Source organism: Vidua macroura, chromosome 12 (genome assembly GCF_024509145.1).
Source record: "Vidua macroura isolate BioBank_ID:100142 chromosome 12, ASM2450914v1, whole genome shotgun sequence".
Classification (NCBI taxonomy): domain Eukaryota; kingdom Metazoa; phylum Chordata; class Aves; order Passeriformes; family Viduidae; genus Vidua; species Vidua macroura.
This window is the reverse complement of record NC_071582.1, coordinates 3,475,309-3,502,436: the sequence shown is the minus strand read 5'-3', so window position 1 is coordinate 3,502,436 and position 27,128 is coordinate 3,475,309. Positions and strand designations below refer to the sequence as shown.

Here is a 27,128-nt window from a genome sequence, read left to right as displayed (position 1 = left end):
CCTTCCCAAGCTGCCCTTACACAGCCAGGAGAAGCATGAGATTAACATTGCTGTGTGATCTGCTGGGGGACCAATTCCTTTAATTTCTTGTGATCAAAATAAAAGAGGAAAAGAAATATTTGTATCTGCATCTGTCAGCACCTTGAAAGATGGATCAGAGTTAGGAGATGTGAAGGAACCTCCACAGTGGTCATGGTGAGGACCAGACTGGTCTTTGAGGCTGAACTCTCTCCTCCCTCTTCCTGTCCCACTCCACACTTGTGTCAATGAATACACTCCCGATTCCAGTCCTGCCACAATAAGACCATTTTTAGGTTTGTTGAAGCATTTGAGAGGCTTTTAAAGATTTCTTGCTCATCATCTTGCTTAAGAGGGGAGGTCACATTGCACAACTCTGTCCTATGAAAATCCACCAACAGAAACATAGAATGTTTTGCCTGGAAGAGACTTTAAAGATCTTCTGTTTCCAAGATCATGTGGACACCTTCCACTAGCCCAGGTTGCTCCAAGCCCTGTCTGACCTGGCCTTGAACACTTCCAGGGATGGGGCAGCCACAGCTGCTCTGGGCAACCTCTGCTAAGGCCTCACCACCCTCACAGAGAAGGATTTCTTCCCAATGTCCCATATGACCCTGCCCTCTGGCAGTGGGAAGCCATTGCCCCTTGTCCTGGCACTCTAAACCCTTCTTATACCATTACTAAATAAAAATTTTCATCTCTGGCACAGTCTATGCATTTATTTAGCCAATACATCTGAGCAGGAACCACAATCAGCAGAAAACATCATCTACCTGGAAAAAGGAAGGAACCAGCTCAGAGAAGAGGAAAAAAGCTCAAGGGATCATGGTTACTTGGGAGAGGGATAAGGGCACTGGGAACAAGCACCTGTGAATTGGAGAGTTACAGCAAGGAGCATGGGATGAGGGATCGGCCTGCCAGATGCAGCACTTCTCTGCACTGGGAATTAAAGGTTAGGAAATTCCATATGAGGAGAGTTGTAACTGGATGATCTTTTAGGTCCCTTCCAGCTCAATTTACTCTATGGTATCAGAGGATATATAAATAAGAGATTAGGATATATCCTATTACATGTCACACATTACGTATTATATTTATATATTTACTGCTCATCATTTGGAGAAACCCAGACACAAGTGGGTGGCAAATGAAGCCCCTCAGCCCCAGTCACACAACATCCATGGACTCAAGGATGCTGTAAGGACACAAGACAAAGCTCTGGGGGACTGACATGGATCCCAAAATCACTGAGCTTGGAAAAGACCTCCCAGACCACCGAGTTCAACTTGTGCCTGATCCCCACTTCATCATCAGCCCAGAGCACTGAGTGACATATCCAGGCGTGCCTTGTACACCTCCAGGGATGGGGGTTCCACCACCTCCTGGGCAGTTCCAGTGCCTGACCACCCTCTCCATGAAGAAATTCCTCCTGATGTCCAACCCGAACCCACCCTGGCACAGCTTGATCAGAGTTGTCCTTCATTTCACTAATGTGCTTTGAAATCCTCCTGCCCTGCAGATACCATTTAAACAGCTCTCAGCATCCTGATTTTTATTAGTATAATTTATGTGCTCTAAGCATCATCCTCTTCCCTCAAACATGAGTTGCATTTGATGGCATTCTGCCAAATAATAAATCAATAACTTGTGCAGCTTGTTCTTTCTCCACGGGTCATGTGGCCTGCAGCTGGCCAACATTTCTCAAAGGGCAGCTGCTCTCCCATCTCCAAGGAAAATAGAAATTTGAACCAAGCCTCCCAGGACTCAATAGTTGACTTCTGCTGGTTGGCTTTTGTCTTCAGAGGCAATAAAGAGGCGTTAACGCCTAACTAGTGATGAGATACAGAAAAAACCCTAGCTGGAAGGAAAGGAAGAGTGTTCCAAGCAGTAGGAGAGAGACCCTTTTTCATAATGTATTTTAAATTTAAATATTTTAGATTGATGCTTTTTAAAATTAATTCACTCCCACATTAATTTCTAAATGTTAATATTTTATTAAGATATCTAAACTCATCTTAGAATGTCATGTTCCGGGGTGGGGGGGCAGTTCCATGTTCTGCTCCTCACAATCATGAAGTGAAATTCAGAGGTGGTTGGAGGTAGTGACCAGACTGCCAAGACCATCAAATCACACCTTCAACCAAACACCACCATGACTTAGTCCAGACTATTGGATTTCTCCACCTATTGCACAGGACTAGTAAACCCTATGGACCTCCCTAAATATTCACAGAGTTTTGGATGGCTGAGGAAACATTCCATAGGATGCATTATCCTGATGAAATTTAGTTTTTCAGTCTGAGCAGGCTGAGATTTGCTGACTGGGACACCAGGCTCACCAAGGACTCCACCAGAAAATAAGACTTCACTGAACACCTGAGCTCCTGCCAGTTGATTGTACTCCAAATTCTGTAATTTTTTCAGCCTCAACCTTGGCTATTTTTGTATTTTGTTTAAACAATAAAACAATGCCCTTGAAACTGAGGTTTGGTGGGTAAGCAAAAGCTGGAAAAAGAGGTAGAAAAGAACTTTAATAGCTAGACCTGGGGGATAAAAAGCCACAGGATGAGTCCTCAAACTTTGCAAAGCATCAGCTGAAACAGGGAAAGTGAGTGAGGTGGAAAGAACCAGATGACCCTCAGCAGGGATGGGGGAAGATTGGTGAGGATGAAGATGACAAAGTTTGGGGAATGGGACACAAAGAAATAAAAACTTGTACTCCTGGCCCTTAAACTGCCAAAGACCTTGAAATTTGCAGGAAACTCAGATAGGTGGTATTGTACTGGGGACCTCCAAACTAAATCTTCATCCACAGCAATTATTTAGTGCAATGCCCTAAAAAAACCCAAACGAATGAGCTGCTGTATTTTTGGGAGACACCAGGCTGAAGATCAAGGATGCCTCGGTGGTTGTTTGCAAACCACTGGAAACAGTGCCATCTTCAGACAGAAGGTTTAAAAAAAGATTCACCAGACACATTGTATTAGATTTCACCACGGGGAAAAGAAGGGAATAAAGGTTAAAATAATCCCATGGTTCTCCTAGAGGACTATGGTGGGTATTTTAGTTTCCATAACATCAACAGCATGTCATGGCAACAATTCCATCATGGCTAAATGTAGTTCTGGCAGACAAATTCTATTAGGATTTCAAGAAAAATCCTTAGTGACTATTTAATTTTGCCACTTATTTTTTTGGCAGAAGTGTTCAGGTATCTCAGCAATCTCTCTACAGCCTCCTGCAAGCTTTGGAGAGCTGAAGATTCAGAGAAGGATCTATCCATTTCAAGTCCCTATCACCAAGACATGAAAGAAACCCTTATGAAGATACAAATACCTCAGATAGATTCACATTTTGAACTAACAGAACTATTTTGCTCCCTAGAAACACAGTATTAACTCCCTGGTCTTCATTTGTAGATTTGTCACCATCATTAAAAAACCTTCGGGCCAGAGAGGAACGAAGAACATTCTGAAGACCCAAGATCTGAATATGACTCCTTGAGTTTTCTTTCCATCTAATCCACTCTTCCATATGCAGCTGGAATTCCAGGGTAAGTAAACAGTTAAACCATCTAATTCATTCACCCAAGGATCAGTGCTCGTGCAGCTGCACAGCTTACTTGTATTTATAGACTCAATCTATGCCAAGATGTCTGAATTTTCTAGCAGCAGAGCTCGCAGTGCTCCAGGAGGATGACGTGCTCAGGCATTAAGAATTGGAAAGGGCCCTTTGCAGTTTGATGGCTCCACAACTGCTCCTCATATCCATACAGCAAACACTGACTCCAGTGACCTCACACGCCTGACAGATTTCCAGGAGAAAGCTAATTAGCTCTGAAGCTGTTCCAAGAAGAATTAGGGATGGCTGCACTCAGGACCTCTGTGTATCCCCCAGGCTTGGGGGGGAGCACTGACCTGCTAAGAAATCCCAGCCCAATAACAAGAATTCCCTCATGGATGATGGCATTTTGGAGGAGGCTGCTGAAGCCCCACCTTATGGAGGAATCATGTGTCTCCAGGTTTCAGGAAGGGTCCTCCCTCCTTGAGTCTCTTCTAGGAAGTGTTTGGCAATGTTTATAAAAAAATTCAGCTGGTTTGGCTTTGTGATAGTATCAAGATTTGCATTTCTATGGTGGGCAATGGCAAAAGAAACCTGTCCCTAGAAATAGACAGGTTATCCCATTCTTAGAGCATCTATTGAGTAGGGTACATCTGCATACAAAGGTCACTTAAAAAACTGAAATTAAATGGCTTTGAGCAGCTCTGCTCTACCTTATTAATCAAAACCAAAGAGATTAAACAGAAACCATCAAACTCATGAACAAACACTCCCTAAGTGACCCACTCAGGGATACATCACTTGTTTTTTGAACATCCTCATATTCAAGGCAACTTTTTCTTCTGAATTTTCCAATTTCTGAGAACACTGGAAAAGCCCAAAACAAACCCATCAGGACTTCTGGGAAGGGTGGGGTTAATTCTGTAATGATGATAAGGAGGGTTTCCCTTGGCCTCCCCTAAGAAGGATTTCACCTGGAGAGAGGATATGCAGACTGGCATGTAAAAAAAAAAAAAACCAAACCAAACCAAACCAAACCAAACCAACAAAAAAAAAAAAAAAAAAAAAAAAAAAAAAAAAAACACAAAAACAAAAACAAACACACAAACAAAAAAACAAACAAAAAAAACCCCAAAAAAACCCAAAAAACCAAAAAACCAAAAACAAAAACAAACCAACCAAAAAAAAACCAAAACAAAAAAAAGAAAACCAAAAAAAAACAAACCCAAACAAAAAAGGCATTTTGAAGGTCTCTAATGGATTTCTTGTGTTGTACAGTAATAGTTGTCCATCCATGAAACAACACATGGCTGATGAGAGAAACTTCCAGTTTTCTTGTCCTGCTTGTTGTTGAATAACAAATGGAGAAGAGTCCTCCCATCCAAAACATCTTGTGTGTGTTACCTGCTGGATTGCAGCCTCTGTTTTTGTTATCTCTCTTAAGTGCATTAATTTGAGGCTGGAAAGCAACACCCTGTCTTAACGAACATAAAGCAAAGCTTAAAGTTCAGCCTTTCCTAATCTGCCAGGGCTATTGAAGGTCATAATGCTCTCAAGTCTGACTTTGGAGAACACATGAGAGCGACATTTCTCCTCCGTCCCCACAAATCAACACTAGAAAGCAAAAAAACACTGGAAGATTGGAGTGGCTTTTTCACTAGATACAAAAATAAAAACTTTTATGTGATATCAAATGGCACGTCAGCATGTCCAGGCAAAGGCAAGGAAGGAATTGCTCCTTCCCTGATAAGCCCTCTGAGCAATAACAAGGAGACAACAGAGTAGTGGTTAAGGTTTTCATTATGTTTTTGGAAGCCAAAATATTTATTTTAAACCAGAAAATGTCTGGCTGGATTTTATTTTACAGGTGGAAGTTTGTCATACGGTCAATTAGAAGTTAAATTGGAATAATTCAGTGTACACTCCTTAACAAAACAGAATTAAAGGGATAATTTCAGAACTTTATCAGGGCCACAAAGTCATGTCAATATTCACTGGCATCAGAGAGTAAGTATTTCTGGACTTACCTGTTCCAGTTTAAAGATGTGCTGGTTAAAGTAGTGCTGCAAGCGCTCATTGGCAAAGTTAATGCAGAATTGTTCAAAACTATTGTTTTCATAATCTTCAAACCCAAAAATATCAAGCACCCCAATGGATAAAGTCTGCAAGAAAAGTAAGAGTGAGGATTAGAATAAAATCACATAAAGTGGATTATTTGTACACAGTACATAATCGAAAGCACACAGACAGAATTAAATATACTTAATAGTAGGAATTTTACTGGAATTGTTGATATTGTGCCATCTGGAATACAGAGAGACAACACATAACTTTAGATACATGGACAAAAGGGCTTGTTCTAAGAGAAAAGCCCTTTGAGAGGTGTTTTTTTTTTTCTTATTTAAAAACAAATGGCCATCTTTGAAGAAACCTGAAGCCTGTTCCAAGTTATTTTATTGGATTTAAGAGTACTGATCTTCAGAGGGGAAAAATGGGGATAGGCTTGGGAAACAAAGGCTTGCACTATGAAAACAACCCACAGAAACACACCTCCAAGGTGAGTGCATTGTCCAAGCAAACCCACTCCAGCTGCAAACCTCAAAAAGAAACTCTTATGCATCAGGGCTTCCTATGGAAATAATCTTTAGTTCTCCGGGTGAAAACTGAAATAGTATCACAAATAAAGCATCCACCTTGTTCGTCAGATGGATCAGACAATGGACTGATGTCTGGGAGCATCGAGTCACTCCTGCCTCACTGAAAGGGGGGAATTAACACAAAAATAACTGCTGCTGAAAAAGGGAGTCCAAAGCCCTGACTAACACTTGACCCTAACTGCTGGCCCAGCCCTGCCCACATGATCTTCCCCTGTGACACCTGGCTGTGTCCACACGGCTCTTCTGCATTCGGGCACCTTTTTCCACCAGCTCCTGCCAGTTTGAGATGAGGGATATGGAGGGACACCTCTGTGCTCCTTCAGTTCATGGGCAAGAGAGCTGTAAAGAGGGACCCATCCCCTATTTTTTTTTTTTTTTTGGAACCCATTGGCACTATGAGCCCTACATTCTCTGTAAGGAACTTCCAGAAGTTCACAATAGGGAAGTTTTTCTTTTATTAAATCCATAACCCATAATATAAATTGCAGGATCTGGTGAGCTACAGTTCTAAATAGCCTTTTCTTCCCCATCACTTAGATGATTTTCGTGAACCTCAGCCATATCTCACCCCAGGCTTTTCCCTACATTGAAGAGCCAATGCCAGTTTGGTCTCTAATCTACAATTACCTCTTGAGATGCTCATCAAGATGTGGGTGCATCAAGGTTTCCTACATTGGCAAAGTGAGATCAATGCTGCAGTGAATTCCCAGCTTGCTTTTCATCCTTCTGGTCCCCTCCCCTCCCCACACCAGCCAAGCAAGGAGAGGCAGTGGACCTCTGGCCAGGCATATGTTGGCCTACAGGTGAGTGCAACCCATCACCTCCTGGCTCAGACTGTGCTTCCTACCCTTGATGGGAGTAGAAATGTGTAACCTTCTTCTTTGTGTAGGTATTGATTTTCATAAAACTTGAGCCTTCTGCCTGTCAGACGAATTTGGGAAACCCGCAAGAGGGACATGGGGATGTGTCAGCAAATAAACCTCATCTACAGAGGGAGCTGGGATGAAAAACAAGCTCAAGATAATGTTACTGCTGCAGATTCCATGCCTGTACATGACTGTTGTGTTAAACCCCTAATTCATAATAAATGTTAAAAACAAAACTCATACTGTGCCCACCCAGAAAAGCTGCTGTCATCAGAAAAGGAGTGAAGAGTCTGAAGGACACTCTTTGGGGAGTGCTCCACCAGCACTGTGCTCCAGGATCCAACCAAAGCCACCTCACGCAAATACTCCGTTCACCCATTATAAATAAATAAATGATTAATAAGAGAGGTAAAAGCATTAGCACTGGTCAAATGAGCTAAACCTCAAACAGCGAGGAGAAACAACCCCTCCCCTCCACCTCAAAGAACCTGAGAGCTGCCAGGTGCCCTGGATTTAGTTCTATTGGTGCTACCTGAACTTTGGATTTTCTAAGACTTCGTTGCTAAGATCAGCTTAATTTCACTGCCAGAAATATAAACCAGACTGTCCACAGGCCTCTCCACGCTGCCTTTTGTCCATTTTCAGCACATCACATAATGTGGGAGGAAAATATTCCTTCTGTGCCTGACTCCTGACCAGGGAACCACCTACGGCTGGAGCAGGCATGGCTGCCGTGGGCAGAGTGGCCACTCAGCTGTGAGTTGGAGCTTTGTCTGACCTGGACTCTGGCCACTGGGACAAGCGAAAACACAACAAAAAGAGCATTTAAGCACAAAATTAAGTCTTTAAACCATTTTCCAAGAGCTCATTGACTACTTCATCTTTTGTCCGGGCTTTTCTCCCTATTCCAGGGTCAGACAGTCTCTACCTCCCTGATGCCATGACAAGGATGAAGGCCCTTGGCCACTTTCCCAGAAGTTTGCATCACTTGACAAAATACCCATGAGAAACAGCTCTTTGACCAGAAGATGGAAATAGGGAATCACTGGACCAAGGACTGAGCCTGGCAGAGGGATTCACTCTCACTCACTGCCTCCCGAGGTCCAGCATCTTCTCCTGCTTGTCCCAATGGATGTAGGAACCCTTCTGCTCACCAGGCAGAAATCTGCCTCATCCTTTTAAAAATACAGCTCAGAAGGAATTCTTCTTAAACTCTCTGTATGATTAATGTATCATATCATATCTATATTATCCATGGAAAAATTGATGATGGAAACAGGACAAAGTGACTTTTCTTATCTCCCTTCACATCACCCTTGCAAATCCCGACCCCAAACACCCCACTGCTGTTCAAGCTCATCCCTACAAGAGACAAGAGTTCAAAAAAATTCCCCTACATAAAAGTCTCTATTCCACCATATACAAACAAGACTTGGAAGATAAAATGCTCATACTTCCACATTATTCATTGATTTACTGACACCAGCTTTCAAAAGCATTGCGTTGACGCTCTGTGGAAATAGTTAAGCCCCTGCCATGAGTGAAGACTTTAATCTGAAAAAGGTCTTTAAGCTCTCACAAACTTAATTTAATATGAAACAACTGAGCAAAAAAACCCTCTCCCTTTTTTCCAATCCTGGTTCATTTACTGCATTGAAACTGCTACCAAATATATTTCAATGTGGGCATGAAAATACACTTATAAAGCAAAACAGAAGAGTCATATATAGCAAAAAATAGCCCTGTCAGTTATAAAATAATCTTATGGAAATATTATATTTTAAAGCTGCGTTTTTATAATTTTTAGCTGACACCGAAAATTAAACACATACAAAACTATAAAAATAATCTGCATCTCACAAAACCACTGCAGGTATCAAACCACATGTCCAGGAGGAAGATGGTTAATTCTGCCATGGTTGTTATACAGAGTAAACCAGCATTTTTCTCATATCCCTGTGCTTGTAACTACCAAACTCCTCCAGAATACAGATTTTAAACTGTGTGTTTTTTTGCAGAGTTTCACGCCAGAGAAATCTGGACAGAGCTTTGCAGTGAAACAGTTGTTTGTCCTTTGCCACGACGCTCCCGAAAGAACGAGGCCAATGGATGCCACATGGGAAAACTTTAAAACCTGAGAAATTTGGAATTTATGCCTCTTTTTCTACTCTCTGTCCCTGATAAAGCAGCACAAATGTGTACAGAGTCAATTCTTGTAGCAAGGTGAAAAAACACAATTTCCACTGACATATACAGGAATTAATTTTGCTAAACTGCCTGTAAAAAGTGTGTAATCTGGGTGGGTTTAGGATGAAATTTGCACCACAAAATAAAAAATAATCAAAAGAGTTTAACATTTACAAATCTTTTAAGTCTTCAGCTTCAAATCAATCCTTTGAATAGGTGCCATGAGGAAATCACATGAAGATAATTTAGACCTTGACTCGCCAAGTCTAGTTTGTATGTTAATGCTGTTTCTTTATCAAAACTAACATATAAAATTAAAGAGTGTGACTGTATTAATTAGCATATCAAAATTCCTGTGATTAAAAGTGCATGTCTGTGAGGATTTTTAAAATTTGGGTGAACCCTGGGTCAGTGAGCACTTTCTGCTTGAGATGATGAAAAATGACCTCATGCTTTTCTTAAAATGTCTCAGCCATGACATTTAAACACAGAGCATGAGTTTTAAGGGCTTTTGGCAAATAATGGCCCTGAAGTTCCGTGCTCTCCAGTTCCCAAAGTGCCAATAAATAGGGATCACTGGAGCTGATTTATGTTGCCCCAAATGCACGCTGGTGATGTAATTCCACCATGGAGGTACATTTTGGCAATCACAAATAGGCTTGCTTCAAATTCAGGGAAAAAATTTTGTTTATTACTATTTTCTAATTTTTTATCTCTTTTCATTTTAGCAATTTCTTTTCATTTACAATATTCCAAAGCTGATACTGTTAAAAATCCCTCTCTAAAACCACCCCAAAATCCATTACCACTTCATCTGAAAGGACCACTCCAACCTCCATCACCCCAATATACATGATGACCTATTATATAAAGTGAAACACAGTGATTTGCTACAAACTTGGAAGCTGGGACCTAAAATTAATGAACTGATGCACAATAAACATATTGCATGTTTAGCAATTCTTCCTCTGCTTCAGGTCAAAAAGCCAAAAATTAACTTGTTGGTTGAATTTAAATGAATTTTCTTCATGGCCATGAGTTCTTCATGTGTTCAACCATGAATGGCCATTTTTCTTCATGGCCATTAATTTTAATTTTCTTCGCAGCCATGAGTTCACCATCATCCCCACATATACAGCACATCATCTGAGAATGGCAGCAGGGTGATTTGGGAAGAAATTAAGACACTTTACAAGAACCAAATAGGGAAAGATTAAAAACACCATTGGAAATGCCTTTTAATCCACCACGATCTCCACTGTTTTAAGAGGTGAGATGGACTTCTAGCAATTCCTAACCTGATTTATGGAAGAGGAATTCAATAAGAGGCTCTGGGAGGTTTAGTAATCTTGTTCTCAAAAGAAGGAAAAATCTCCAACCTCATTAATAAAGGTCAAATTTCAGGCAGTTTGTAGGGAGTCATGAGAACATAAAAGGAACTAAAAGGAACTGAGAGAAGATGAAGGAAAAGGGAGTCAGAGCAAATCTGACCCACGGCAGCTCTGCCATTACCATAAACTAGGAGGTATCAAATAACACATTGACAACTTGGGTCAGAAATAATATGCTAGAAATCCTGTCACCAAGCAAGATAAGCCAAATCCCACTGTGTTTCCCCAAAATATTTCACTGTACATTTAACTAAATTTGGATATCAAAGGTCTGATTTACATCTTCCAAATATTTGCTGGACAATATGGAAGAACAACGGCCAAGTGTTTATTTTTCTTTGCCCAGCTTCATCTTTTGATCTTATCCTTACTGCTGACATCAAATAAACACATATTGGGATCTGAAAATTATCTCGGTTCCCATTGTTCCACTAAAATCAAATCTACACTCATGAAGAGAGAAAATTCTGTATTAATTTTTCTCCTTAACCTCTCCCACACACACTCTAAATTGAGATGGCTTTGAGTCTTGTTTTATCTCTGCATAATGTGATTATTATAAAAGCAAACTCTGTGCCCCAAATCCATCATCTGACACTTTCTGAACCTTCCAAACCTGCAGGATTGTTTCAAAATGTATCTTAAAAGTCAGAGGAATATCAGTGTCAAGCATGGGCTGGGATTAATCCGGGACATTTACTGCAGGGTGAGTCACATATTATTCACCCGTTGCACATTCAGGAGTTTCTGAGGTGCAAGGCTGTATTTTGCTCTCATAAATCAGAGACCTGACATGTTGAAGAGATTTTTTTGGCTGGTATATGCCAGCAAGGAGATGTCATCCATGTGCCAAAGTCTTGCCTTGCAGTAAGGAGGTACTCCCAGGGTTTAGAGATGCCACTGCTCCCAGTCCACCTCCCAGTCACCCAGCTGGTGTTGCCCAACCTCAAAACAACATATGGGAAGCTAAGGAGAACCTGCATCCTCATCTGGGGTTTCTCCAAGAAAGAGCTGAAAAGGAATTCAGGAGGAGTGGGAAGTGGTAGGAAAAACCAGATCAGTCGTTGGCTCCGTTTCTCCACAGTGGTGATTCTTGGTTGGTGCCTCAATGGCAGCTGCAGAGCCCAGGATGCCCTCGGACACTTGTTGGCAGCAATGTTATTCCTCGAGGGCAAAGGAGAAGCTATTCCCAGCCCTGCCCATTCCAGGGAGACATTTCTCCTTCCTCTGTGCTGAAGCAACCCAAGTCAAGGGATAAAAATAGGGCTGAGGAGGAGACGTGGTAGAACCACTCAAGGGAAAATTGGCTGTCTATATCTGCTCTGAAATGCACATACATCTCTTCTTCACCATCTCCACCCCTAAAATGGGGAGGGATTTGTGCATTTTTATGATTTCTGGGGGGTTTGTGGGAATCAATCCAATTCACAGAGGACTCTGAAAATAAACAACTACACTTGTGCCTAGAGCAGCAGATATTTCCTGATATTTTGTGCGCTGCCTTTCTGCTTCAGAAACTCTGGCCCAAGTACAGTCCAGGACTGCCTCCCTGGATCTGGGTATGAGCACATTCTGCAGCTCCAGGTCCTGGGCATTTGCCAGCATGGGTGGATCTGTTCTGGCACGGGGGCAACACCACTCCCAGCTTCTGAAGGCTGCTGCCTGACCTGGATATTACCATTATGATTTGGGGACAAAAAAAAAGGGCCAGAAACCTGTGAATTCATGAGATGACACCCAGAGGTGGGCAAGGGGAAAGATGGTTACACTCCATGGGAGTCTTGGCTGGAGGAAGCAGAGGGTTAATGTGCAGCAGCAACATTGGAAAAAAAGCAGGAATTTGGGCTGTTCTGGCTCTTACCTGCTGAGATTTGAGGTTGGGAACAAAAGTTTAATTGCCCATAAACAGCTACCGTGGTGCCTCACTTTCACAGCCATGCTAAGCATACAAGAGTGTCCTAGACTGATTTGTATTTAAATATTACAGAACAGATAATAATTTTAAAGAATCATTGGGTCATTAATAAAAAATAATTAGTATTTGAGATGCATTTCCTTGTCAAAACAAATCCACTTTTCTGCTTCACCAAATATATAAACAGTGTGGTTTGTTTTTTCCTGACAGCCCAGACAAAACTTTTGATTACTTGGAAAAAAATCAGGAAAGAACACATTTCTGGTAAAATATTAAACAGAGGGAGAGGCAGCATGTGCAGTCAGAAGGCTCGCTGGATGTTATCACTGTAACAACCCTTCTTTGTCAGAAAAGCATATAAGCAGATTTCATAGGCATGTTTTTATTTCCACTCCACAATTACACTCCACAACCCTTTTTTGGAATTAAATAAAGGAGTGACCACACTGAGAGCCTTTGCAACTTCAGTCCTATGGCACAATCCAAATGTCAGTGCTCAGCAAAAATCCTCCTTTTGGCAGCTGTGGCTTTAGTTTGGATGCACAACCCCTCAAAAAACCCCACATGCTGCTGGACCATGTCCCAGATTCCCAAGCCAAGGGTAGCCTGTGTACATGGACACAGATTTTGGGGTCAGTATCCCCCAGCCACGAGGAGTGTGGATGAGTACACAAGAGGATTAGGGAGGATGTCCTGGGTCACAGCATGCAGACCCTGCTATTGCAGGAAACTTCCTGTCATTCCTTCCATCAATTCTTTGGGAAGGTGGTACAGCATCCCACCAGCTTCACTTTCCCCATCATGACTCTTTTCTTTAAATTCATTTTTCTACTGCACTACCTCAGTACCTACAGCCACCCACCTCGTTCATCATTTCATCACGGAGCAACTTCACCAAAATGCAGTAGCAAGAATTCCCTTTTTTCCCTCTGAATTATACACGGTCCTCTAGTTCTACACATAAGGAGGAAAATATTTGCTATTGCTCCTGGAGTGGGTGGGGAAACTGGCTTTTGTGGCTACAAAAAAATCTTTTCCCTGGTTGCTTTGAGCTTATAGAACTTAAGGTGCTTCATCCTTCTCAGCTCAGCAAGCACCACTTAGAATAATGATGTACTCAGTTATGATCTGAGGAAAAATTAACTTCATGTTAAGCAACGTGCCTGGGTAATGTTTTATCACTCAGTTACCTATTTTAAAAACCCAAGAGAGGAGCCAAAAGAGATGGTGAGGTGTTACCTTGGTGCTTTCCTCCATGTCCTTGGAGTTGAGGAGCGCATGGTTGATCCTGAACACGATCCAGTCAAACAGGGCGCTGTACAACGACTTGGCCATGGAATTCCGCACAGTCACAGCCTGAAATAGGAAAGAAAAAAGGTGATTGGTAATGATTCTTGCTCTGCACTAAAATGGCTTTTGCTTCTCAAGCTCCCACATCCAACGTTCAATTCCCTTGCCAAAACTTCTTTCTGCTATTTTATTTTATACCACGTATGTCAATGGTCCTAACAGCACAGGGAATTGGGTGTAATCCCAGGGCTGTGGATGTGCCCCTGACTTTGGCTTGGTTTCTTTCATGCATCCGAGTGGATGATACACGAGAACACACCACAAATCCCATCACTGGTGGTGAAAGGAAAGAAATATATACATACATTAAATTTAAATATAATAAATCCACCAAGACCCGTGAAAGGTTTCCTGGGGGAGAAGGAAGGAGAAGGGTGGATATTGCACAGGAGCGACAGCAAGCTATGTGAAAACACAGGCCAGGACAGGCAGCGCCTGGCACCAGCAGAAGGGCTACAAAAGGGGAGGCTAAAAACCTCCCTGGTAAATTTGAGGGTTTCTGAAAACTTGAAGTTTTCCAGGTACCACCAGCAGGAGCTACAAATCATGGCAGGCAGGTTCAGCGCTTCTCCAGCAGCTCTCCCAGAGAGAGGAATAACAGCGCCGAGGAAGGGTCATCCCCGTCACGGCCGGGATCAAAGAGATTCTGCTTGGTGGGATGAAAGCTGAGATCAAAGGAAGATCCCTGGGCTTTTGGACAGGCACCTACATAGAGACCCAGAAAGCAGGAATTTCTATTTAAAGGTTATCTTTGTTCTTGGTGCTTGGGATTCTTCCTTGGTTTCAATTATCACCTCGAGTAGAGCTTTGGTACATATTAATCACTTAAAAACTTAGGGCACTAGCCATGACTGCTACATTTGGTTCATTTTAGCCACTGCAGAAGAATAAAAAAGGAACCATAAGATTCCCATGTAATTATTTCAATTAAACCTTGAACTGTAACAAATCAGTGGCTTGTCACACATTGCCTTGAAATCCTTCTCACCAATGCTCTCTTCGAGGAACATCATCTGAGCAGCCTCATGTCACTGACCCCAAGTGAAGGAATAAAGCTCATGTAGCATCTTTTATCTTCTATCAGCTTACTTCCACCTCTTTTTTCCTTGATTTTTGGAGATAGCAGCATTTAGCGTGACCACAAGCCATTCTGCCAATGTTTTGCTCTTAGAATGCTATTAAGCACATGGTCTCACTTCCTCTCCCTGTCCAGCTGGAATAGGAAAAGGGATTAACACAGTCCACGCCAGGGGAGGTTTAGGCTGGATGTTAGGAAAAATTTATTCATGGAAAGGGCTGTCAGGCATTGGAACAGCTGCCCAAGGCAGGGGTGGAGTCCCCATCCCTGGAGGGATTTAACAGACGTGTGGATGTGGAACTTGGGACATGGGTTAACGGTGGCCTTAGCACTGCTGGGGGATGGTTGGGCTGGATGAGCTCAGAGGGCTTTTCCCACCTGAACAATTCCATGGTTCTATGACTGAGGATGCTCACAATCTCTGTACACTGCTAACTATAAAGTGGTGGCAATAAAAAGTGACAACACAAAGTAACTAGAAAATATGGCCATAATTAGCAAGGAATTCCTCACCCAAAAAACAACCGAAAACAAGCATGTGATGCAAATAGGTGAGTAACAGAACCAAGAGGATTTTGGTGCAGCTCAGACCAAAACAGCACTTTTAAAGAGTGAGCTCTTGAAATGCTCGAGTTCTTCAACAAGGGCTGGAAAGCAGCCGGCATTTCAAACACAAAGACCTCCAGTTCTCACTAACTGCTTTTTCTTCCCTTTACTGATGAAAAGGGTTTGGGGTGGGTTTTTTGGCTGTTTTTATTAAAAGCAACACAGGTTGTTTGGGTGGGGGAGATTGCTATTTTTTTTTTTATTTACTCAAATGTGAGAGAATATCTCAGTGATTAATAAAAAATTCAAGGCTCCATCTACACTTTTTTCATTAAGCTGGAAGAAAATCAGTGCCACTGTCACACCAGAAAAATCAGTCTCTGGGGAAAGACGAAGACCAAGATCCAGGAATGCCTCTCAATGCCCTAATGCTTTGTCCTGGCATAAACCCAATTAATTGCTCCAAAGTGCAATTAAAAACAAACTCCATCTCCATTTAAATCCAAAAAGAACATAGTTGTTTCTCCTACAGCATCATATATGGGTTTATGTTGCAACACTTTTCATTACCTTTTATTAGAGGCTACAGGGATGTGCAGGACTTCACCCCTGAATGTCCCTAGGTTTTTTTTTCCAAAATAAACTAGGATATCATTACACCTGCACCACTCCAGTGCTGAGGAATGCTGGGAGTGTGACTGCCATGAGTCTCCTGAATGGTCAGACTGGGAAGTTTCCCTGACACCAGCACTGCCCAGTTTCCTCCACAATGTGCAGGGTGGAGGATGAGCCACTACTCTCATTCCCAAAGTGGTCTCAGCTACATGAAGAGCTGGGAAGCCCATGAAAAGGTGATTTCCTTGCTATGCTTGGGTCCCACAATCAGTGGCCCAGATCCCAAAGTGTTCAACAGCTACTTTTAGAAGAGATGGTTTAATCCTAAGAGCTGGTAGGAAACTCCTGGCAAAGCAACATATTGAGATTACAGGGTAGATGGAGCACATTGCCTTCACCCATTTAAAAAATACCTGCACTGAAATGAACCCATTTTAAATGACTCAAGGTTTAGGTGGGCCCTGCCTTTATTTGACTTTTATTTCATTTCAATAAAGTATTTACTTTTTACAATAGGTCTCTACTGATGTCACGTTTTAAATATAGCCCCTCACTATCCTGAACAGATTCCAAAACCACAAAATCTGGAGACCATCAGGGTTTATTATTTCTTTTCAAATTCAGGAGCTGCAGCAGAGCATTTAAAATAAGGTTTTATGCTTTATTTAATGAGAAATCATTTATTTCTGTACTATCCTACATATCTTAAATTAATTCTAGTCTCTGAACTACATCCCATACATCACATACAGCTTGTCTTCAGGTCAACACCTACAGCTTCTGGTCTCTTCCTCAAGTCTCCTTACGTGACATTTAGGCAGATCTGGAACATGGTTATGCTCATCAAACCATTTTTATTTCCCTCACAAAGCAAAATAAAAATAGCTGCTGCAATGCCAAAACAAATCTCTGGGGATCAAAGAGAGCAAGACATGTTGCATCCACACAAAAATATTGCTGATTCCAAACTGAGACAGATTAAACACGCTTTGACTCAGCAGGTCAGGAAATAAGCTACAGACAAGGTTTTAATCAATACTGTCCTGCTTATCAAGCTAGAAAGGATCTATATATTATTTATTATATGCCAGAAACTCCACTTGTTGGGTTGGCCAACTTTTGTTAAGATCCTGATATAACATATTTGAGTTTTTTGTATCATTTCATTGCCAAATTAATTGTACTGAAAGTTGTCATGATCAGCATTGGACTCAGGCCACCTTAAAAACAGATAAACTTCTGGAAACATCTTCTGTTAAAAGGGACAAGGGGAAGACAGGCTTAAGAATTAAATCTGCCTTTGAAGTGCTTTGGAACAAGGACTTACAGTTCCAGCAGCAGCAGCCTGTGTTTTAGAGGCTGGAAAAGACATAATCTCAGGAACCCAAATTTGCTCAAATTAAAAGTCTCTGTAAAACACATTTGTACACACACAGGAGACTGTTAAGAACTGAGATTACAAAGTCACTAAATATATTTAAGCAAATCTGTCTGCTGCCATGCCACAGCACCCCCTGCTCCAGGCAGGATCCCTCACTCCTGCCCTTCTGTACTCAGAAGAGGGCTGAAATTTCGAGCTGGAATTATTAAAAATAGTTGTTGGTACCCATAAAATCCAGGGAAAGCAGGTGGGTTAAAATCCTCATCAAGCTTATACATTGAAAACTACAAGAAAGACATTGTGGAGCTTGAGCCAAAGATGGAAACAGAGCTGGGAAAGGGTCTGGAGCACCAGGAGCAGCTGAGGGAGCTGGGAAAGGGGCTCAGCCTGGAGAAAAGAAGGCTCAGGGGGACCTTCTGGCTCTGCACAACTCCTGACAGGAGAGGACAGCTGGGGGGGCAAGTCAGGCTCTGATCCAGGAACAGGGACAGGACAAGAAGGCACGACCTCAGTCTGTGTCAGAGGAGGCTCAGTGGTCAGGCACTGGCACAGGCTGCTCAGGGAAATGGTGAAGACTCCATCCCTACAGGGATTTAAAAGCTGTGTGGATTATAGCACTTGGGGAGATGGGTCAGTGGTGGCCATGACAGAGCAGGGGAATGGTTGGACTAGATCTTAGAGGTCTTTTCCAACCTAACTGATTCCATGATTCCAAGATGCTCAGTTAACCTTTTACAGACATTTTCACATGATTTTGCTGGAAGTTCCCTGCATGCTTCTTATTAGATTCAGTGTTTTTACTGCTGACTAACCTAACACACAAGCAAGAGCAACAATAGTTCAGTTTGAACAACAAAACCTCAAATATTTTACATCTTTCAGACTAAGGGGAATAAATAAAGCCCAGAGAACAGAGGGTGGGTGAAAGCAAGTGCTGAAGGACTTTGAAAGGCAAAGAGCAAAAATTGCAGCAACATCCCTGGATGGCCCAGGGAGCATAAAGCAAAGAGATTCCACTGAGTTGGACTTGATGATCCTTGTGGGCCTCTTTCAACTCAGGATATTCTCTGAGGACAAAGCCATCAAGATGCTGCTGGAAGCTCTGTGGTGCTGTACAGTTCACAAGACTTGCTGCATGGCTGGTCATGGTCCTTTTTACCTCCAGTTTTCCAGCATTTTCCCAGGAGACTGCATGTGTGCATCCCATTATGGACACTATCGACGTTATTTGTTCACAGTAGGTAAACACACTGCCAGCACCAGCATTCCCTACCAATGCAGAACTCCCATCCATCCCCAAAAATATGGCTTTACAAGCAACTCTCCTTGTAATTTTCACCAGAACTATTTGGAGCTATTTTTGCAATAGCTCCAAGAATCGATTTGTTAAAATAGGAATGATGTTGATACAGCCATAGGAGCTACCCATGGATTCATTCTCTCCTGGTGACCCCCCAACTCTTCCGGAATACGTGCAGCTGTTTCCTGCCCTCCAGGAGGAAAACAAGCAACACATTCCCCTTTCAGACTCTTATCAACAAATACTGAACAACTACAGTAATTCAAAGATGACAAGAAATATTTCTTTCCAGGTGTGAAGTTTGCAGGATTTGGTGTAAAACTTAAAGAAAAGGTGCTCAATTATTTAAGTAAAGTTGGGCACTACAAAATACATTTTCTTCTGCTGGAGAGAAGAAACAGAGATTTCTCTTCTCTTCAGGAAATCAGATCTGAACACAGGAAGAGAGGAAATATCCCCTTTTCCCTTAGGGCCTTTGATGGGCTTCCTATAATTTCTATACAAGGATGAAAGGTGCTTCCAATGAAACATTTGGGGAAAAAAAAAGTAGCAGTAGAATTCTTCCTCTTCAGGAAATCCCTCAAAAAATCAAATCTGGATATGTGGTTTTACTGGCTCTGTGGGAGCTTCATTTGTTTGCTTTTCTTTTAATATGTAAAGCAAGTTTTCAGCATGTTCTCTGATTAATCAATTGGTGTTTCTGCTCACAGGGATTTGGCACTAAATCCCAGAAACTTGTTGATATCCTACCACAGAAATTATTTAGTGAGCATTATCATAAACAGGATTAGATTTTCATTATCATTTGATATTTGGTTTGAAATCCTTATCAGCCATTCCCATTTTACCCCCATTTATTCTCTAAGGTAAAATTTGGCTTCATAATTACATTGGTACTTACTGTAACACAAATATATCATTCCAATATGGCTCAGAGGAAAAAAAAAAAACCAAACATTTTAAAACCTACTGAATTTTACCCATAGCATTTACCTAGGCTTTTCAGATGAAAATCTCCCTCCTTCCATCACTTCTGTGGGTTTAAATGACATATTTAATTTCCAAGTAGGGGAAAAATCAGGAAAAGCGTGTATTTTCTTATTTGCTTCAAAGTGCCTACTCAACAAAATCACGCTGCATGCTAGTAAATGATTAAAGAAATCAGTTTCTAGTCTTAAAAAAAATAGTGCTTGCTTTTTTTTAAAAAATAAACATATTAACAATGCTTGGTCACTGTGAAGAGGGATAGGATTTATCCAAGATTAGAACCAACAAAAGCAGGAGGAATTCAAGCTCTCCTAATGCACTTGATTTGGGTTACCTAAAGAGATCTAATGACTAGGAACAGAAGCCAACCCCCCATTCTCAGTGAGCCTTGGATGTGCAGACAACTGAAAACAGCCCACATGCCACTCCATGGCTCATTGCTGTCACTGCTGCTCACCTGCTTTTCACAGCTGTACCCACTGGGGATGAGGCTGGGCTGCAGTCCCACTCCCAGTTACCACAAACTGTGTGCCTACAGGCATAGACACCTCCTGCTAGCCTAGGGTGCTCCAAGCCCCATCCAACCTGGCCCTGGACACTGCCAGGGATCCAGGGGCAGCCACAGCTTCTCTGGACAACCTGTGCCACAGCTTCACCACCCTCACAGCCAAGAATGTCTTCTCAATATCCCATCTAACCCTGCCCTCTGGCAGTGGGAAGCCATTCCCCCTGGTCCCGTCCCTCCATCCCTTGTCCCCAGTCCTTCTCCAGCTCTCCTGGAGCCCCTTTAGGCACTGGCAGGGGCTCTAAGCTCTCCCTGGAGCCTTCTCTTGTCCAGGTGAGCACCCCCAGCTCTCCCAACCTTGCTCCAGAGTAGAGGGGCTCCACCCTCAGAGCATCTCTGTAGCCTCTTCTGGACTTGCTCCAGCAGCTCCACATTCTTCTGATGTTGGGGACCCCTGAGCTGGAGGCAGCTCTGCAAGTGGGGTTTCATGAGGGTAGAGGGGAAGAATCCCCTCCCATGCCATGTGTCCTACTCCATCCATGGCCAGCAGGATGAACACATTAATCCAGGATGAGAACATTGTGATAATAAAATAATTTAAATTACTTTTTTAGAAATAATATTTTTTTTAAATAATGAATTACTAGTAGTTTATAATTTCCTAGAGTTGCAAGTAAGCAAGTAGTTTTGAAGGATGTCCTTGTCAACCTGATGATATGTTGACACTGGAAAATTGTCTCTCTGGATAAACTTGTTGAATTGACTTGCCCCATTGGGATTTTTAGGGAGGGTGTTAATATGGTCTGGGAAATCCGCTTAAAATGCCTCTGACTAATGCAGACTGGCAGCTTGGAGAAGGACCTTTGTCCAAGGAGGGTGATTGTGAAGGTGCCAATTGACTCATGGAAGGTACTGAAAAACTGGTACAAGAGGAGGGAGAGCACAAGAAGAATTAGAAAAAAGGTCTAACATAAAATGTGAAACTAATACCTAAACCCCTCTCTCTGAATGTGAGAACATTTACACCTGATTTAGTGACAAAATCCTGAAGTGCCTTTGTGTTTGAGAGTTTTGTTGGGGCACGACGCAGCATTGTATGGTAATGACATTACAGGCTATTTTTTCTCATTGGAAAATCCACCCATAAGTTCTGGAAAACATCACTGACACTTGCATCTCTTGGATAAAATCCACTGGCGGGACAACCCGCTGCCTCCCAACACCAGGGTGATAGTGGAAGGTTTCTGCCAGGATGTGGCAGCCAGCTGGGAGGGCAGGAGCCAGAGATAGCACAAGGTTTCAGTGCTTTGTTGTCGTTTTTCGAAGTCTTTCCTTTGCAGGTACATTTATAGAATTAAAGCATAAAAATGAACCTTTATAGAATACTCAAACTACTTTTAAGCCAACTTTTCCTCTTTTTTGTTGTAATCAAAAATGAAAAAAAGCATTTTTCACTCCTTTTCTTTCAATGATGCCTTTAAAGATATTTTTTCTCCTCCTTAACTGTACATAAAAATAATTTTAAAACTTTTCTTGCAGGCTGAAGCCAGAGTGGTACACTGATGATGTGTTCTCTTAGGGAAATGACCCAGGAGAATGACAGGATTTTAATAAGATGTTCAGATAAAATATGAGTGTGGAAAATGACATCATACTTCTCCCACCCAAGCATGATATAACACTCCTGGATGCCAAGCCAGGGATTAAGACTGAGTCTGATATCCTGCAAGAGTACTTTCCTCTGGGTGTTGAGCCTCTGTTTTAAAAAAAACCTAATCCTGCTTGTCTCAGCCCATGCCCTGTGAGCCAAGGGGGAGCCCCAAAGGCTGCTTGGTTCATCCCAGACGTAGGACATGGATGGGGATGGAAACAAAATATGTTGGGTCACAACAGAGAAGGGAGCGGAACAGCGGGAAACCACAATTCTCCACACACACAGGGGTAACTCAGGACTCATTCAATGGGCCGAATGTAATGGTAGATCAATTCTGGGCCATGAAAAGCTCAATGTGAGCTATCCATGTGCTCTGGGAGCTCCAAATTCTCCCATGCTCTGGGGTCTGATTCCCCAGTGTGGGCAGCAGGAAAGGGGGATTCTGTCCCTCTGCCCTGCTCTCGTGAGACCTCACCTGCAGAGCTGCTTCCAGCTCTGGGGCCAACATCAGAAGGATGTGGAGCTGCTAGAGAGAGTCCAGAGGAGGACATGGAGATGCTTTGAGGGCTGGAGCCCCTCTGCTCTGGAGCCAGGCTGGGAGAACTGGGGGTGCTCACCTGAGAAGGTTCCAGGGAGAGTTCAGAGCCCCCGCCAGTGCCTAAAGAGGCTCCAGGAGAGCTGGAGAGGGACTGGGGACAAGGGGGAATGGCTTCCCACTGCCAGAGGGCAGAGTTAGATGAGATATTGGGAAGGAATTCTTCCCTGTGAAGTTGGAGAGGCCCTGGCACAGGGTGCCCAGAAAAGCTCCAAGCCCCATTCCTGGAAATGTCCAAGGCTAGGCTGGACAGTGCTTGGAGTAACCTGGGCTAGTGGAATTGGCAGGGGTTGAAATTAGACAATCCTTAAGGTTCCTTTCAACCCACACCATCCTGTGATTCTGTGATCCTCACACTATCTCACACACATTCCCATTTAAATGGTTCATGTGCTTCTGTGAATTCCTGTTTTCTGAGGAGTAGCACAGAAAGTATCAGAGTGCTCCTGCAACTGCCCTCTCCTTACTCATCTTCCTGTCATTAGATGGATGCAAACACAGAAAATGAAGTGGAAAACCTCAAATAAGAACAATAAGAAAATCTTTTGTGGGTGTGTTGAAGATCTAGCTATTGTGTCCCCACTGGTGGCAGGCAGGTTTGGGAAAGGACAGATGGGAGACCAACTACTCCCATTCCCATCCCCATCCCAGGCCAGAGCCTGCCTGCTGTTTATTTTTAGAGATGACTTCAAGTCTTGTCTCTGATATTGTCACTTTGCAGCTGATGACTGGAACAAGTTGTGGTTATGCTTTTCAGAAACAGCCCCCAAGCAGAGCCAGGAGCAAAAGAAACACAAATCTTGTTAGAGATTTTCTCCAATTCCTGACTGCGAAGCCAGGCAGTTACGAGCATCATCTTCCTAAAAAGATTTCACTCAGAGCCTTCGGATTTGGGCGCTGTGGTTAGAAAGTGTCATCTGTAACAAATCAAAACCGAAAAGGAAAGGAAAAAAACCACTCTCTCTTCCTGAAATTAAACCCTTCCAGAAAACAAGGCTGTAGCTCTTGCTTCTCCTGTGGAGAACACGTGGAACATCCCTTACGGAAAGGTGCTCACGCAGAGCCATCCTGAGCCCACCACAGAGCTACAGGAGAAGAGAGCCACCAGGCAGCCAAGTTTGAAAGGTCCCCTGATGACAAAATGTGTTTTCCTTCACCTTGGTGCATCCAGAGTGCATTCTGCCAATGGAATGAACTGAGCTTCCATTCCACCCATGTTTTCACAGCAAAACCAGTACAAAAACCAATTAATAAATTACTTTATGTCACAGGAAGAAGTTGTGTGACCTGATGTGAGCAGGACACATTTAGGGAAATTTGCTCAGCATTTACAGGCACAATGTACTGGGATCCTCACCAAGGTGTCCAATCAATCACCAAAAGCAGCCCTCGAGCCTTTAAAAGCCAAATCCTGCCTTAAGATTGGTCCTTCCAAGCAGAGGGCAAGTGTAGACAAACTTGTTCTGCCAGTGCACCATCGTATCATTCCAAGTTATTTTTACTATTTTTTTTGGCAAGGTTCCCCAAAGAGAAGTTATTTCTCATCACACCTCAGCTGTTACTGTAAGGCAAAGTTTGTGCAACAGACCCTATCCAGACATAGAACTTCTACACCTCCTCCTCCTTCAGCCACTGATCAACAGCCCTGGGCTGAGATAAAAAATCAACCAGAATTTATTTAGATTGGGATTACACATGAAAATCCCATATTCCAAGAAACTGTACCAAAATTATATCCCTTGTGGGAAGAACGGTTTGTCTGCAGTCCTTGAAAATTTTTCACATGATTTCAGCAGAAATTTAAGTAACTAAAAGAACTCTGTGACAATAAAGCATCTTTTGAGTAATCATAATTAAAAGAATCCCTTAAGGAGCTGAGAATGGATTTGATTTGAAGGGGCAGTTGGAGTGGGCTATAGACAGAGCAATCCATGGAAAGTCAGCATTTCCCTTCCTAAAGTCCTGATCTTGGACTTTGTTCAGAAATCTTGGAATCCCAATGTCTTCCTTGTTTTCCCAGACATCAGTGCCAAATAAATAGTAGGAACACAGTTAACACACAGGAATTTCCATGGTGGCATGGAGCAGAAGAGTGACTGCAGCAGCTTTTGCACAGGAGGATGCACATTTCCAAGGGAAAAGTGAGAAACCTCATCCCACAAATAGGTTTTTTTTGAAGTTCCACCCTCCCAGGTTGCCCTCATGTCCTGAAGCAGAGACAGTTGCTTGGCTCTTAAAAGCTTTGTGGGGTTTCAGTTTTATTCCATTAATATTTTTTTCTGTGAATTCTGAATCCACTCATCAATGTAGCAACTCTTCAAAGGGCTCCTGCTGAGCTCCTCACGTTAATAACCCGTGGTGACAATGAGTCTCCTCAGCTAATGGGTTTTGGGATTAGTAGGTGCTTCCAGCAGTTCTGCTGCTTTCTGTTCCATTAAGTGTCCCTGTCCTCGTACCTTAGGACTGAGAATTTTCATTTCTTCATGCTATTAATTATTTTGTCTCCTTCTCCTTCCCACTTTTTCTCCTTGAATATTTTCAGGCTCATGATTAATTGCAACTATGATCTTTTCCTTTTCCTTTGTTGTTTTTTGGTTGGTTTTTTTTTTTAACATATTAGGTAATATTCTGCCATTTGGCCCTGGAACTCAATTTCTTCTCCCTTTTAATGGGCTGAAAAAGGCATTAGCCAGTACCACTCCAAGGATATAGAGAATGAAATATCACTCAGTTCTTTGCTGTAATGAAATACTTTTTCGACTCACTACAATTCACTCCACAAGGCTTCTCTACCTTGTGTCTCTGCCAATTAACTGTTATTGGGCTGAAAATTAAGTGTTTGTGCTGAAAATGAGATGTTCTCTCTGATTTAAAGTCCCTAACACAGCAGAGTTTATCATCCCAAATAACCATCCTGTGATGGTCATTCCAAGAGCCTTGTATTCCTCGGTAAAAATTCATCCCAGGTGAAGAAGGGCCAGGTAAAATGACACTTGGTGACGTGAAAAAATAAAATCCAATGGTTTTGTGGCACTGGAAGAGAAAGATGTGTCTGGCCCACTGCTCCTGGGCAAAGGTTCCCTCCTCTCTCCTTCTCCCAAAGGACACAAATCCAACTTTCCTCCCACTCCAAGTCGTCTCTCTGGCTCTGCTGAGCCACCACAGACCCAGAGACAATGAACATGAGAGGATGAAAGAACAATGGAAGTAAAACTGTGGAGTCCTCAACAAATGTTTGCAGAAGACCTGGACTTCCCTCTCCTGCTTTGCTGTCACCCAAAACACAAGGTTCAGTGCTTATCACCCCCTGCCTAATTCTGTACATCTTAGATTATCAGGAGCCTGAATATTTTGGTTTGTAAATCTGATCTGAGCTTTTCTAACTAATCACGAGCTGATTTCACGTGCACTTACAGCTGCACCTATTTATGCAGAATAAAAAGCATTTCACAGATTTAATTGTAATTTGGGTGCTCTGGACACAGTCACAGAACAGTTCCATGGTGACCTTCAACGGCTATGTAACATCAGCATGGAGCACCCCGCTGCTTCAGAGCACCTGAACAAAGACATGATCATGGAATGCCAGACAGGTTTGGCTTGGAAGGGACCTTCAAGGTCATCCAGTTCCACTCCCTGCCATGGGCAGGGACACCTTCCACCATCCCAACTTGCTCCAAGCACTTTTCAACTTGGTTTTGGACACTTCCAGGGATGGGGCTTGGAGCTTCTTTGGGCAATCTGTGCCAGGGCCTCTCCACCCTTATTGGGAAGAATTCCTTCCCAATATCCCATCTAACTCTGCCCTGTGGCAATGGGAAGCCATTCCCCCTGGTCCCGTCCCTCCAGGCCCTTGTCCCAAGTCCCTCTCCAGCTCTCCTGGAGCCTCTTCAGGCCCTGGCAGGGGCTCTGAGCTCTCCCTGGAGCCTTCTCTTCTCCAGAGGAACACTCCCAGTTCTCCCAGCCTGGCTCCAGAGCAGAGGGACTTCAGCCCTTGGAGCTTCTCTGGGGCCCCCTCTGGACTCTCTCCAGCAGCCCTACGTCCTGTTGATACTGGGCACCTCAGGGCTGAGGCAGCTCTGCAGGTGAGGTCTCAGAAGACCAGGGCAGAGGGGAACAACCCCCCCTCTCCCTGCTGCCCAGGTTAATGGGGGAGTTCGGGGCTGCTCCCCAAGAGCAGCTTGCACTGCCTTGCTGGAGGTACAACTCAGTCCCTTTCAGTTCCTCTGAGTTTTCAGACACAAGAAATTAGCAGTAATTTTCCACTTACAATTCTTAACACACATTCAGTTAAATGCAGGGCATGTTTAAAGTGACACCCATCACATAGACAACCAGCTCCCAACAGCTCTCCAGAATTAAAGGAAGGCAAGAATCAGGTCAGTTGTTGACCAAGAACTTGTCTCACATCTTTGATTTCCCTTCTGTTGCACAATTTCACATCACATTTCTCCCAAAAGTGTGAATTAACTCTCTTTCTAACCCTTAGGGTAAAATGTCCTTGATCACAAATGGCTTAAAA

At 42.9% G+C, this 27,128-nt stretch overlaps 1 protein-coding gene across 8 annotated transcripts in view; it reads right to left on the bottom strand.

Annotated features, from left to right (window-relative positions):
* MYO9A (myosin IXA) overlaps positions 1–27,128 on the bottom strand; it is a 171,241-nt gene that overhangs the window by 54,136 nt on the left and 89,977 nt on the right. For all 8 annotated transcript variants that reach the window (XM_053988384.1, XM_053988388.1, XM_053988386.1 and 5 more), the window contains 2 exons: positions 13,835–13,951; positions 5,607–5,741 (listed from right to left, as the gene is read on the bottom strand). In XM_053988384.1, the coding sequence (XP_053844359.1) occupies positions 5,607–5,741; positions 13,835–13,951 (252 nt within the window). The remainder of the gene's footprint in view (positions 1–5,606; positions 5,742–13,834; positions 13,952–27,128) is intronic.